The sequence below is a fragment of the Podospora anserina genome, chromosome 6, assembly GCF_000226545.1.
Source record: "Podospora anserina S mat+ genomic DNA chromosome 6, supercontig 2".
In the NCBI taxonomy this organism is placed as follows: Eukaryota; Fungi; Ascomycota; class Sordariomycetes; order Sordariales; family Podosporaceae; genus Podospora; species Podospora anserina.
In genome coordinates, this window is record NW_001914857.1 from 1717756 (window position 1) to 1731413 (window position 13658).

The 13658-nt window shown below is 52.4% G+C and overlaps 6 protein-coding genes across 6 annotated transcripts, besides 1 other annotated feature; 5 read left to right on the plus strand and 1 right to left on the minus strand.

Annotated features, from left to right (window-relative positions):
* Nucleotides 1-72: 72 nt before the first annotated feature.
* Nucleotides 73-681, plus strand: PODANS_6_1820 (uncharacterized protein; the record flags this gene model as incomplete). Its single annotated transcript, XM_001910287.1, has 1 exon — nucleotides 73-681. A coding segment is annotated over one exon (609 nt), but the record flags the coding sequence as incomplete, so codon positions are not given.
* Nucleotides 682-1171: 490 nt separating this feature from the next.
* On the plus strand, nucleotides 1172-2083 carry PODANS_6_1810 (uncharacterized protein; the record flags this gene model as incomplete). The annotated part of the gene is made up of 3 exons (XM_001910288.1): nucleotides 1172-1250; nucleotides 1341-1777; nucleotides 1838-2083. 3 exons carry the CDS (start codon nucleotides 1172-1174, stop codon nucleotides 2081-2083), a joined length of 762 nt encoding a protein of 253 aa, XP_001910323.1.
* Nucleotides 2084-3707: 1624 nt separating this feature from the next.
* Nucleotides 3708-3821: a repeat region (MITE discodeles).
* A 2855-nt stretch (nucleotides 3822-6676) lies between these two features.
* PODANS_6_1800 (uncharacterized protein) lies at nucleotides 6677-7483 on the plus strand (the record flags this gene model as incomplete). Its single annotated transcript, XM_001910289.1, has 1 exon — nucleotides 6677-7483. The coding sequence occupies one exon, from the start codon at nucleotides 6677-6679 to the stop codon at nucleotides 7481-7483; it is 807 nt and encodes a 268-aa protein (XP_001910324.1).
* A 151-nt stretch (nucleotides 7484-7634) lies between these two features.
* PODANS_6_1790 (uncharacterized protein) lies at nucleotides 7635-8436 on the minus strand (the record flags this gene model as incomplete). The annotated part of the gene is made up of 2 exons (XM_001910290.1): nucleotides 7635-8313; nucleotides 8366-8436. 2 exons carry the CDS (start codon nucleotides 8434-8436, stop codon nucleotides 7635-7637), a joined length of 750 nt encoding a protein of 249 aa, XP_001910325.1.
* Nucleotides 8437-9877: 1441 nt separating this feature from the next.
* On the plus strand, nucleotides 9878-12061 carry PODANS_6_1780 (uncharacterized protein; the record flags this gene model as incomplete). The annotated part of the gene is made up of 4 exons (XM_001910291.1): nucleotides 9878-9949; nucleotides 10042-10654; nucleotides 10707-11734; nucleotides 11786-12061. 4 exons carry the CDS (start codon nucleotides 9878-9880, stop codon nucleotides 12059-12061), a joined length of 1989 nt encoding a protein of 662 aa, XP_001910326.1.
* An 800-nt stretch (nucleotides 12062-12861) lies between these two features.
* Nucleotides 12862-13658, plus strand: PODANS_6_1770 (uncharacterized protein; the record flags this gene model as incomplete). The annotated part of the gene is made up of 3 exons (XM_001910292.1): nucleotides 12862-13013; nucleotides 13076-13242; nucleotides 13303-13658. Coding segments are annotated over 3 exons (675 nt in total), but the record flags the coding sequence as incomplete, so codon positions are not given.

Below are 13658 nucleotides of genomic sequence, written 5' to 3' on the forward strand. Positions count from 1 at the left end.
GGCGGGGTCAGTTTACGGTTTGGTGTTGGTGGGGGGCAGGTGTTTTTCTGTGATCTTTGTGGCGGTCACTAATGTGTCGCGGTCGCCTCTGGCAGTCTGCATCTTGTTGTTGAGCCGCACAGTTATCTAATGGAAGGTCTCTTGGAGATGATCATTGTAGCCACATCTGTTGGGCAAGCGGACGGGAGTTGGGAGATTATGGATACCATGGTGAGGGCGATGACGGTGGGGATTGGGGCTGGGGAGGATGTGAGGGATGTGAGGCATGCTTTTGTTATTACGGGGGGGAGCGATAAGAAGTTGAGGTATTGGGATTTGGTGAGGGTGGATAATAGTGTGATTTTTAGTGGGTTGATGCCCGAGGATGGGAGGTTGGGGTATTCTACTAGTCATCCGACTGCCAGTATGACGCTGCATACGGAGCGGCCGCCGAATCAGAAGGAGAAGGGGGGTGGGGGGACGAACGGGCCGGCGGCGGCGAATGGGGGGACGGGGTTGGCGGGAGATGTTGAGCAGCCGGTCAAGAGGGTGAGGCAGGCGAGGAGTACGGTTGTTTCGGCGGAGCAGCAGGGGTTGTTGAGGAGTCATATGGACGCGGTGATGGATGTTATCTGGTTGGAGTCGCCCTATCCGATGACTGCGAGTGTGGATAGGAGCGGGACGATCTTGTTGCTGCAGTAGGGGCTATGGTTTGAGACGGAGTCTGCGATGATTATTTAGCCCAGAGATGAAATAATACCTTTGCTTAAGAAGGACCTTCGCCTGTGTCTATTTTAAGTTGGAGAAACTATAGACAGAATCGTGCAGCACTGGACAAATGGAATGCTGGAGTACAGCCCCGTTTAAGCATAAGGGGGCGGGTGAGGGTTAGGGTCAAGACATGTCGTTGCCAGGCGGTGAGTGCTGAGGCTCCACAATTTATTTTGCCGCTCAGCCTTGTGGAGCTTTTTGGGAATGGGTGTGTGGTTGTTGCGCCTGCCGCGTCCAAAGTGAACTTGCACGCGACAACGATCTTGATATCTTGGAATTGCGAATTGCGACTCGCTGATTACAGCAATTTTATCGCCCGCTACGACTTTTACCTGCTGCGCAAACACGGAATCGAGAAAACAGTCAAGATAATCACCACCACCAAAAGTCAACAAACCAGCTAGAGGATCAAACCATCAAAATGAGGCTAACCCCCGACCTCATCGCCTCGTCCCTCTCCTACCTCAACCCGCTCAAAGAGCGCGAGATTGACCTCCGAGGTACGCTTTTTTTTTTTCTCATCTGAAAAGAACAGATACTGTCCACACTTGAGCTCGGCTTACCTACCACACACCCTCCCGTAAAAAAAGGCCATAGAATACCCGCCATCGAAAACCTCGCCGTCGCCGGCCCGCACGACTCGATCGACCTGACCGATAATGACATCCAACTCCTTGGGAACTTCCCCTTGTCGCCGCGGGTGAGGACGTTGCTGCTGGCGAGGAACAGGATCAGCGCCATCGCGCCGGGGGCGGTGCAGAGCCTGCCGAACCTGAGGAATTTGAACCTGGGGGAGAACGAGATTAGGGAGCTGGGGGATTTGGACGTGCTGGGGAGGTGGGGGGGTTTGGTGCACTTGTGTCTCGGGGGAAATCCGGTTGTGAAGAAGGAGCATTACCGGTATTGGGTGCTTTGGCGGTGCCCGAGTGTGAGGTTTTTGGATTATCAAAAGGTGAGGGAGGCGGAGAGGGAGAAGGCCAGGGAGTTGTTTGGGACGGTGGAGGAGCCGAGTGAGTTGGCGCAGAAGGTGGGTTATTATTCTGTTGATGGGTATGGCGGGGGAGGGTTCAGGCTGACTGGGAAACAGATTATGGGCATCAAGAGCAAGACGTTCGATTCGACGACTACTTCGGGAGGCAAGGGTGGTGGACCGGGTGGTGAGATGTCTAAGTTGTCGAGACTGAAACTGACGGATAAGGAGAAGAAGAAGCTTCAGGAGTTGATCAAGAAGGCGAACTCGTTGGAGGAGATCAACAGGCTGGAGAAGGCGCTGTTGGAGGGGAGGTTGCCGCCTGGGATTATTGTTGAGGATGGGGATGCTATGGAGGAGTGAGGGTATGACATTGAGACAAACCGAGGGGAAACGGGTGTCGTTACTGGAGTCAGACGGCCACCGGAAAAAAAAATGTGATTGGGAAAGGAGATACCAAAATGTATAGAATAATGTTCAGAGCGGGTGGTACATGGTCAGAATTCGACTTGTATATTGTGCCCATGTCTGGTCGTTGCCAGACGTAACTACCGGCACTCCCCGTGCTGAGACATCACTGGGACAGCACCTTTCTCTGCCTGTGGGCTCCGTCCCCACCATTTCCTTTTACCTCTGGTCATGCACGGCGCTCTCTGTGCTGAAATAAAACTAGGACAGCGGTTTTCCTTGCCGTTTCTTCATTTGCCTTTTCCTTTTGGTGAGAAAGAACAACCGCCATGGCAGCAGCAGCGGCGAGAGCATTTCTTGAGATAAGCTAGACACACACAAGCATTAACGCATGATGCCTTCGTCGCAGAATATATGAGCATACCTCCATCGAGGCCACCCTCGCGGGCATCAGGTTTTCTTTGCTTGGCCGCTGGCTGGGGAAGTTTTCTTTTCATCATCAGAGAGATTGTTTATGATGATGACGATCAAGAGGGCAATTGATAAGAAGGCATTCAGGACCGTAAGGAAGGTGAAAAGATCATCAGACATGGTTGCTGAAGCTCTGGGCGGTAACTCGTGGAGAAGTGGAAAAAGAGAATGTTGGATTACTGGAGTTTTGCGCTAATATTGTTTTGACAAACACAAGCCCGGTGGTAGGGGCTTGACGCCACAGTGGAAAGGGTTGTTTTACTGGGTCTTGATCACCTCCTGCCTCCCACGCTTTTGACTGGGTCACAGTGATAGGAATAAGGTCAGTTATGGAAACCATGAAAAAGAATGGAAAGCAGGAACTGCTCTTGATGACGCAAAAAGTATGAAAATACACGCATCTTTGGATAAACGCTACAGGACACATACCGGGTTCTTTCTCCAACAGCGACTTCCTAGCAAATCTCCACCAGCCGTTGATTCTTCGGAAACGAAGTAGGCGATTGTGAGCTCGAGGAAGCCGTCGGGGCAACAGCCAGATCGGGTTGAGGAGGGTTTGGACACGTTGCTTGGTTGGTAGCGGGCTCGGTAGGAGTGTCTGGTTCGGAATTCGGTGAAGCTTCTGGGTTGGCCTTGTCATCACCACCATCCGTCTTGGTGTTTTTGTTGCCACCTCTTGTCTTCAACTGGACCCAAGTTATGCGCCAAGGGAAAGCTAGGACTAAGGCCAGGATAATACGATACTGTTGCAAAGTGTGCAGTACTGGTGCACGCCCCAACGGCTGGTCGTGGGAATGGGTTTGACGATCTCAACTTGGGTGATTCCGGTTGGGGATGTAATGGGGTGGTGGTTCTGGCGGGTTCTGGCGCGATAGATAGCGTCACCGCAAGGTGAACCTCGGTGATGTACCTCGCCTCCTGGGTGTTGAAACCGGGGCCTGTGCATGTTGTGGTGTATCGACTATAGTGATGTGTTTTGGCTGGTTCAGTTGCGAATCGTTGAGGTGGCTGTCCACACATCACCAATGTCCTAAAATATGGTTGATAGGCATATATTACTTGTCAATACGCCTTCAAACATAGTAAATAAGCATTAAAGGACATCAATACATTACCAAAGATAGTCATAGGCCTTTAAAGATGATTAATAGGTCTTGAAAGATAGTCAATATGCCTTGAAAGATAGTTAACAGGCCTTTAAAGATAGTCGATAGGTGTTTAAGTTAGTATTAAAGGCGTACAAAGTATCTTTAAAGGCCTATTGATTATGTTGTAAGGGGTTAATGTCTTAGTGTAATTTCTATATTTTATGTTTGATCCCCCCAAGGGTATTACCATCTACAAGCTCTAAGAATTCAATGGTAGTACTATGCGAGGGAGAGAACAGCTGGGACTCGAAAGTGTTCCTTCCTACTTGCCACACCATAACGAGACTTGCCGTACTCCAACAGAATATTTCGACTCAGGCTAGCAAAGACCTTCCCACTTTTTAATATTCCCCTTCCGCAAAATAATCTCCCAATCCTGTCTGGTCCGGTTGCGATTTGGCTTGCTGTGCTGGCGTTGACTTCGAAATTTTGGGGGGGTGGTTCTATATGTTGTCCATGATATCTTTCGCAGCCGATCCTGGTGGCCCTGAACTCTTCTGTCTTCCCCTAAGGTAGATGGCTATAAAGCGAGTAATCAGAAAATCCAAAGCTGGCGATGTATGGGTATACGTCTGCCTCGTTGGGTTTTCCTTTCTTGACAAGATCTCAATATCTTTCCTTAACAAGACCGCCGGCCAGCCTTAAGCCGTGCTATTGAGCAAGATGGCGATGATGAAGTGGACCGGGATCAGGCCAATCGAAATGATGATTGCAGGCATGGAGCATGACGGGGAGCCAAGCCTATTCCCGACGAATTCAATGAGGAGCACGGTCTAGTTGAGATTGACATTGTCAACTTTGGCGTAACCAGACAACTAGCCAGGGCCGAGAACGACAAAGGCTTGACATTACCTTGTTCCTCCTTCTCGATAACGCCGTCAGTGCATGTTGCCACGTGTTGGGGAAGAAAAGAATGCACAGTTACCTGCCTTCTCGTTGGGTTTCTCCGGGCAAGCCATTCCAAGACGAATCTCTCTCCCAAACGTGCGAGCAGGGACCAGAGGGGCAGCCTGCTAAAAAACTGCAGGAACACCCGGGACATCGCGGCATACACTACTTCACTGGGCCGGAGAATTCGGTGATTATGGCTGTGCCTCTCGGTCAGCCGCAGGCAGTAGGCTAAGTCGCCCATCTTAGAGCCAGGTATCGATGACGGAGGTATATACACCAATGTCTGCTGTGGGTAGTCCAGGGCTGCCATTAGCCGGAAAGGTCAGGGGCCCTAGCCGTGATTATCTGAGTCGAGCGTCTTTCTCACGAACCGAAAAGGGTGCATGTAAAATTCCATCTGGTTGCGTCGGTGAATTTGTTCAAAGTACCCTCCGATAGCGACAAAATCCACCAGGCGGACCATGGGAACTTTGACCGCAGGGTCATACTTCTTTCGCCGGTGCCGCATGTCCATGCGTAAGGCTGCTGGGTCCGCAAAATATTTCCATCGCAACGACATTTATAGCAAGTCTGGAGCATGCAAGCCGAGGTGCGGATTCTCAGTCTGAAATCTTTCGAGAATGTCAAAGGCCTCTCTTGAAGTTGGCGGTTCATTTTGAAGATAGGCATCAGAAAGAAGTCTTGCGTTCCTGGGTTCGTGATGTTGATGATAGACATGGGGTAATTGTCATTGACTGTTGGATTTCCCGTGCAAGATCCAGTTTCGTTATCTCTGGGAGCTTGAGTTCACGACCGGTTTGGAATCTGCTAGCTAAGGTAGCCTCTTGGATTCTGCGGACAAGGTGAATTGTCCCCAGGGCTTGCGTTTGTTTGGACGAATGACGAATAACTTGAAGTTAGGGAGAGCATGATCCCTGTACAGGTGGGCGTGAGGTATCGCGAATTTAGTCGTTTCACCGGTTCCGACATCTCTTTTCCCGAGCCCAAAGCTCTTCCCAACCAGGTGATGTGACAGCGGCGTCCTCTGCTTGGTTCTCAGTGTTGCCAGTGAAACCATCTCTGCCGACTGGGGCACAATATCCTCGGACTATGCACAGCAAATGGCAAAGCAGCAGTTGGCTGGCTGTTCTGGAATCCGGGTCGAGTCGAACTCAATGTCAACTTTGAGTTCTTTGTGTTCCCCTAAGATACCTTAAAAGACAGTGTACATACCTTAAAATATAGTTTACCTGCCTTAAAAGATGGTTTGTATACCTTAAAATATAGTCTACAGGCCTTTAATTAAGGTCAATATACGTCCCAGGATAGCTGATAGGCCTCCTTAATAGTGGAAATGGCATTGTCTTAAAGTCGAAACACATAACGCTGCAAATGAGAGCTGCGACCTAGCTGGCTCGAAGTAAGGTTATGATATCGGACGCAAGAGCACCATCTGCAATTTTCGACTGAAATTGCAACAATTGACCTCCACTTCCACCCTTCCAGCCCCGGAGCCCCCGCTTCCTCCGAAATACCGGAGCGGGACCGGCTGTCGTCCAACGTGACTCCACCCCTCCGGCCATGGCACCGGACACTACGGTTAAGCCCTGTTCACTCTCACCCAAGGGTTAGGGTAAAACTTCACCATCGCAACCATCTGATAAGCATTTTTTGGCTTATCACAACCGTTGCGCAGCGCAGTGAGGGGCATCTTTTCACAAAAAGTTTTCAAGGCTCGGTCCTCAAGGTTCCCCCCGCAAATTGAATATCACATCCCTCCGTCCAGTCTGCGCGGCACCAGCAGACAGACTTGTCGCATTCACCTTTTCGCCCCCCCAACCAAACAACCACCCCAAATCCACAGCAACAGCAACAGCAACAGTCGAAATGGGCAAAAAGCGCACCAGAAACCCCGACGACGACGTCGCCATGACCGACGAAGTCCCCGCGCAAACCAAGAAGAACAACAACGGCGGTGATAGCTCCGACTCGGACGATGTTTGTCTCCCATCCCCCCTTCCTCCTTTCCCCGCCCATTAACACCCCTCCCCCCTAGGACATGGACATAGTAAACGTGGACTTCGAACTCTTCAACTACGACCCCACAATCGACTTCCACGGCGTAAGAACCCTCCTCCGCCAGCTCCTCGACGCCGACGCCTCCCTCTTCGACCTCTCCTCCCTCTCCGACCTCATCGTCGAGCAAAACACGGTCGGCTCCACCTGCAAGGTCGACGACAAGGCCAACGACGCCTACGCCTTCCTCACCGTACTCAACATCCAAGAGCACTCCCCCACCAAACCCGTAGTCAAACAACTCGCCGAGTACCTCGCCGATCGCGCCACAAAGTCCCAAGATGAAACCCTGGCCAAGGTCGTGCCCGAGGTGTTGCTTGGAGAGGGGAAACAACAGGTCGGGTTGGTCCTGGCGGAAAGGTTACTCAACATGCCGGCCGAGGTCATCCCGCCAATGTGGAGCTGCATGATTGATGAGATTGAGGCTGCGGTCGAGGACAAGGAGCCGTACGAGTTTACGCATTATCTTGTGCTTTCAAGAACGTACCTCGAGGTGGAGTCAACGTTAAATCAGACAGAGAGGAAAAACAAGAGGTCAAAGGCGACGGGGGAGCTGCAGTATTTCCATCCCGAGGACGAGGAGATGAGAAAGTTTGCGACGGCGGCGGGAAGTTTTGAGTACACAAAGGAAGGACAGGCCGCGGTGGCGGATAGCAAGCGCGCGTTCCAAGAGATGGGGATCAAGCCGGTGGGCTTCATGATGTTGATTGAGGCGGAGAAGTTCCCCAAGGCTGTCCAGGGGATCACAGAGTATGTGGCCACTGGCGGGATGTCAATGGAGATTTCATAGGGAAAAAAGATGATTAATATATACTTTTATTTATTGCTCCCTGATCAAAGCCAAAGGAAGTCCAACGCTATGTTCTTGGTGAGTAGTAGTGACAATCATTGCTGTTCGGGTTCGAGTCGCTGCATGAGGTACTCTACCTCGACTTCCTTTGTCAGGGGAATGACAAAGTCTTCGTACATGGACACAACAGCCTCAACGTTGATCTTGACCTGCTCAGCAGCGTCTGGACCTTGGAGCGAGGGATCGGTGCCGTAGTCTGCGCCTTGAGCTTGAGACGCTCCAACACCTTCTTCTCAACCGCCTTGTTCGTGATGGCCTCACCGATTCCGTCCCGGTCGCCAGCCCGGATCAACCTCGTGAACTTCTCCGTTTCCGACACAAACTTGGACTCGGCAACAAACTTGCCAAAGTGAATCCGCCTGGAAAGTGCTTGCAGGCAAGCAATGTCGCACGTGGCGGATGAGCCGTAGTTCTCCTGAGAAACACCCCTGTCCTCGCGACCAAAGTCGCGGCAGACCTTTGGAAGGAAGTTCTCTGTGTAGAACTGCTTGATCTTGTCGTTCACACAGACATCGTTGGGGTAGAGAATTGGAGGGTAGTCGAGTGGGTCGAGGATTGGCTTTTGGACGGCATCAGGGAAGAAAGGGTACTCGTCCGGTGACTCAAAGCGGCGGATGAGGGATTGGAGTTTTTCCTGTTCCCGAAGGTACCAGTCCATGAAGCTCAATTCCGAGTTTGGGATCGGAACTGCTCCTGGGACGTAGATGTTTTTGTTAAGAGGGAACTGGACACGCTCAATCAGATGAAAGGTGATGGTATCCTCGAGACGACTGGGGGCTTGTTAGTTACTTGTGACCAAGAAGGCTAGGCGGGTAGACTGACATGAGCTGATAGCGGATGTTCGTGAGATCCAGGGCCTTCGACCGGTCTGAAAGATCGATGATGGTGTCCATTTTGAAATGAGAGTATCTTCTTGTCTGCCGAAGAAAAGGGGCAGTTGTTTTGATGTTTGAAGGGGAAAAGGAACGACGAGAAGCCGACGTTAATGGTACAATGAACGTGAGATGCGCCCAAGAACAATGCTACCCAACCGGTGAAAGCAGGCCAGTGTAGGTGTGGTGCAAGTCGCGATTTCCAAGTCGTAGACCCAAAACTCGAAATCGATGACTCCTTTTTGAATTTGGATCACACAACTGCCGGTCTGAGCGGGTACCTGCTTCCCTCAATCAAAACGTGGATGAACCACGGGCTTGGAGTCAAGAGAGGCAGGGAGTGGGTGGGTTGCTGCCGCGTGGTTCCGATCGCGGGGCCGAATATACCCCAGTGACGCACCCGGCAGCGGTGGCGGGGTTCAATGACAGCTTTCCCCTGACCAATGTAACCTCAGCATTCCCCGACGACCCCCACTTTTACTGCCCGAATCGGCTGTGTCACCTTCCGCTTGACCTTGGGGTTGCTGTGTGAGAGCTGAAACGGCAGGCGGCGGGAAGAAGGTGAAGGCTGAGGTGAAGGGAAGGTGAAGTTCAAGGTGAGGCTAAGAAACCTCGGACGAAATGAAGGTGGAGGCGGCGGTAAAGAGATGGCCGGCCGGGACCCTAGCACTGGTGAAGTGTTCAAGCCCTCTTACTGTGACGTGGCAAGTCCCCTCAACACACAGAAAAGCTACAAGCTCAATGGTATCAAATATGCCAAAGAAATCGGGACTATCACTGAGGTAAAGATAGAGTTTGGTCGTGGACTACGACGGAAGTGGTCGCGTGCCGTATGTGTTGATCATGGGAGGGAACGACTCTGTATGGATAATGACAAGGCTGCCAGAATTGGCTGATGTTTGTGCTCTTCTTCAGTATCCATCTCTGGCTCTCCACGTGAAAGAACCCAAAGGAAACTTTTGAATCCATCCGTCGGCTTGCATGAATGAAAAAGATTGCTTCAGGGGAGCCGGTAAATTGATAAGACCTCGATGCTACTCTGGTGGAGGTTTCAAAGGGGAGAGGGGCTGATTCCATATCTTGACTAAACAGCATATTTAACCCCAACCCTTACTTCCCCGCATCGGTCTGTGACGTTTTTTTCAAGATGTGCCGCCGGCGACTGGGACTGGGCTCGCAACCGGCTTTAACATTTCCTGGCCCCCCCCAAAATTGTGCCGCGCCTCTTCCCAACCACCACAACACACACACAGCTCGGCATTGTCTTCGCCAGCTCTGGCTGTGTCACTTCATGTCGCTCCCACTGCGCTGTCGACACTACACCACAGCACCCTGAATCGCTACATTCAGCTGTGCTTGTCTGCCCCCCATTTACGAATTGACTGCGTCATAAAACCGAAAGCTTTCTGGAGCTCACCGAAAACCGGGCGAAGGGCGATAACCCCCTGAGGCGCGCCTACTGATGGCCGACCCAGGGCAGAAGGATGACTTTCCCGACCTGTCGTCCTTTGACGACGATGTGTCGGTGATATCTGTGAGCGCCAACTTTTATCGGGCCGCAATGGGGCTCGGGAACGATGCTCATCAGCAGGGCAGAAAGACTAACCAAGTGATCAATCATGGTAGACTCGAGGAGTCGAGGCATTCGGCCGCAAAGTGACGAGCACGGCGAGCCATCTGATCGGTACTATTGCCGATCCAACCTCCCACCCTCACTACACCAGGGCCATGACCGAGGTCTCCCGTCAGTTGACGAAACCGTCTCTGCAGCGCACCATGTTCTCAATGGCGCGCACTACGCCTACCGACTTGGTCAGGTCCCGCCTCTCTACCACGGAAATACATTCGCGCGCTCTTGCCTATGTACCGGACGAGCTGCTCAAGAACATCCCCGAGGATGAGAACTCGTACTCTCTTTTCCAGGGCTTCAAAGCCAGCTTCCCCGAGTTCGCCGAGGATTCCAAGGGCAAGAAGCACAGGCGGCGTGTCTCCAGAGGAAGACGGCTTCTGGAGGAAAGGCCCACGACACCGGATGGATCGCCGGAATCGGTGCATAAGATCAAGAAGGAGAAGTCAACCATGATGCATCAGTTGGAGATGTTGAGCATTCGGAAGAATATGGCCAGCGCTGAGATCAAGGAGATTGATGCCAAACTGGAGAACCTTGTAGGCATGAGGAAGATCATCCTTGAAAGGCTGGCAGCTCTGGAGAAGGACGAGGCGTTGCTTGAGCATGATAGTGGGTCTTTCCCCTACACGGCATTGCCTACTAAGCTAACGTTTGACTGCAGTTGTCGAGGTTGAGACGAGATTAGAAGAGGCTCAGGAGATGGCTGTCGAGGCAGCCTCTATTGCCCAACACACACCGGCGAGATCAGAAGACGGGCAAAACGAGGATGAGAACGCACCTGGTTTCATGTCGCAATCCATTTACGAGAAGCTCCCATCAGTATCATCAGGAAGTGGCCCCGTTAAGCGGAAGCCGAGAAGTATCAGGAGGAAGTCGGCGCCGATTTTGCACGAGCACTTCGAGCCAGGAAGCATGATCCGCTCGATGCGCGCGCATCAGGACAGCATCACTACTCTCGACTTTGACGCCCCCTTTGGATTGATGGTTTCGGCTGCAATGGATGATTCGGTTCGTGTTTGGGATCTGAACGCTGGTCGCTGCATTGGTCTCTTGGATGGCCACACTGCTTCGGTTCGCGCTCTCCAGGTCGAAGACAACTTCTTGGCAACTGGCTCTATGGATGCGACTATTCGGCTCTGGGATCTCAGCAAGGCTCACTACGACCCGCAAGGCAGCAGCTTTGGTAAGGAGGAGGACGATGACGAGGACGCTCTTGCCTTCGAGAACCCCAGCGACTTGCCGGTAGACCCTCCTGCCAACAGCATGGCTGATTGCCCACTCTTCACCTTGCAAGCTCATCTTGACGAAATCACGGCTCTTCACTTCCGAGGCAATGTTCTTGTGTCAGGTTCTGCTGATAAGACTCTTCGGCAATGGGATCTGGAGAAGGGACGTTGCGTGCAGACTCTGGACGTTATGTGGGCTGCCGCGCAGGCCACTGCTCTCTCCCACGACAATGATACCTGGAGACAAACCAACAAGGCCCCGGATACGTCTGCGGATTTCGTTGGCGCACTCCAAGTCTTCGAATCCGCACTCGCCTGCGGTACGGCCGATGGCATGGTCAGGCTCTGGGATTTGCGCAGCGGACAGGTGCATCGCAGCTTGGTAGGCCATACTGGGCCTGTCACCTGCCTGCAGTTTGACGACGTACATCTGGTTACTGGCAGTTTGGACAGAAGCATTCGGGTGAGTGTAAATTCGAGGTTATTCAAGGGACGTTTGCTAACTGGTGGCCAGATCTGGGATCTCCGAACTGGGTCCATCTATGACGCCTATGCTTATGACAACCCGATCACAAGCATGATGTTTGATCAAAGACGCATTGTCGCCGCTGCTGGCGAGGATGTCGTCAAGGTATACGACAAGGTTGAGGGCCGGCACTGGGACTGCGGTGCTGGCATCACCGAGGCCGATGAAGCCAAGAGCCCTGCCATCGTGGAGCAAGTGCGCATCCGGGACGGATACATGGTTGAGGGTCGGCGGGACGGCATCGTTGGCGTCTGGACCTGCTAGTCCTCTGGGTCCCCAGTACAGAGAATCTTGTATAACGTTACCATGTATCAGTAAAAAGAGACGACAGCGATGACATTTGGAGACATGAAGTCAGTTTTAGGAACATTTCACGGTTTTAAAGGCACATATCGGATGAGCATGATCAGAAGTATACGCAAGTGAGGCTTAGACAATGATTATTTGTCCGTGATTCGGTTGCCGAGTGTTGTGCACAATCTCGAGGAGGTAGCGGCCGCATCACCCGCGCCCAAGTGTGTAGGAGGGCCAATGAAAGGGAAGCAAACTCCCCAATACGGCAGGCCCGCTATCTCCGGCCTTGCTGAAGCCGGGCGGAGGAGGACCGCATCACCGCCCCTGGGGCAAAATCTGCCGGACAAGAATCTGCGGGCCCGCATCCCGCGGATCCCCTTTTTCTAAGCTGTCTTGTGGTTTCTCGGGGCTACATCTTTTCATCCGAGATGCGGGCGGTGTTGGTCCTGATGGTTGCTGAGGCGGAAAGGTTCGACGGGACTACGGAGTATCAGAAGAAACCGAGAGGCTCAGCCCTATGTTGGTTTCTCGAGCGTAGTGGTTATCAAAGCTGAATCATGATGGTGAAAGGTGAAGGGAGGGATGTTAGGGTTGAGGTATAAGTATTCGTGATATCCGCCGTTTTCAACAGTCCAAGATAATCATCATCATCATCATCATCATATGATCATGATACACACCCGACTGTCTGTACAGTTATCACATCATACCATTTAACACGCAGAATCAACAAGCAGAATCACCAAGCAGAATCACCAAGCAGAATCACCATGGCACCCACCTTTGAAGAAGCCCTCACCTCTACCTTTACCCTCGCGCCTCCCCCCAAAAGCCCTCTGGCGCGCTACCGACTCCTGTCTCCCACAGCAGGAGTGAGAGTCAGCCCGCTGTGCTTGGGTGGTTTAAACATTGGTGATGAATGGTACGCCGCTTCCCCCCGATCCCCCTTTCCTTCCCACCAGAGTTAAGCTAACCCACATAAAGGAAAGCCCTCATGGGCGAAATGACCCAACCCCAAGCCTTCTCCCTCCTCGACTACTTCTACTCGGCCGGGGGCAACTTCATCGACACGGCCAACGCCTACCAAAAGGAGCAGTCTGAGCAGTGGATCGGGGAGTGGATGGCCCGGCGTGGGGTCAGAGATCAGATGTGTATGTCCCTCCCCCCCTGCCTTTCTCTTCGAGGGCGGAGCTGACGATAAAGGGGCGCAGTCATCTCAACCAAATACAGCAACAACTTCCGCGCCGGCCACGGCGAAACCGAGATCATGGCCAGCTACATCGGCAACGGCACCAAGTCATTACACACCAGCGTTCACGCCTCGTTAAAGAAGCTACAGACGGGGTACATCGACCTGCTCTTCGTCCACTGGTACGACTACGCGACTTCAATCCCGGAGCTGATGCAGAGTCTCAACGTGCTGGTCAATCAAGGAAAGGTGCTGTATCTTGGGATCAGCGACGCGCCGGCGTGGGTGGTGACAAAGGCGAATCAATACGCGAGGGATCACGCGCTTAGGGGGTTTAGTGTTTACCAGCTTATCCAAGGCCATAAACAGATGCGCATT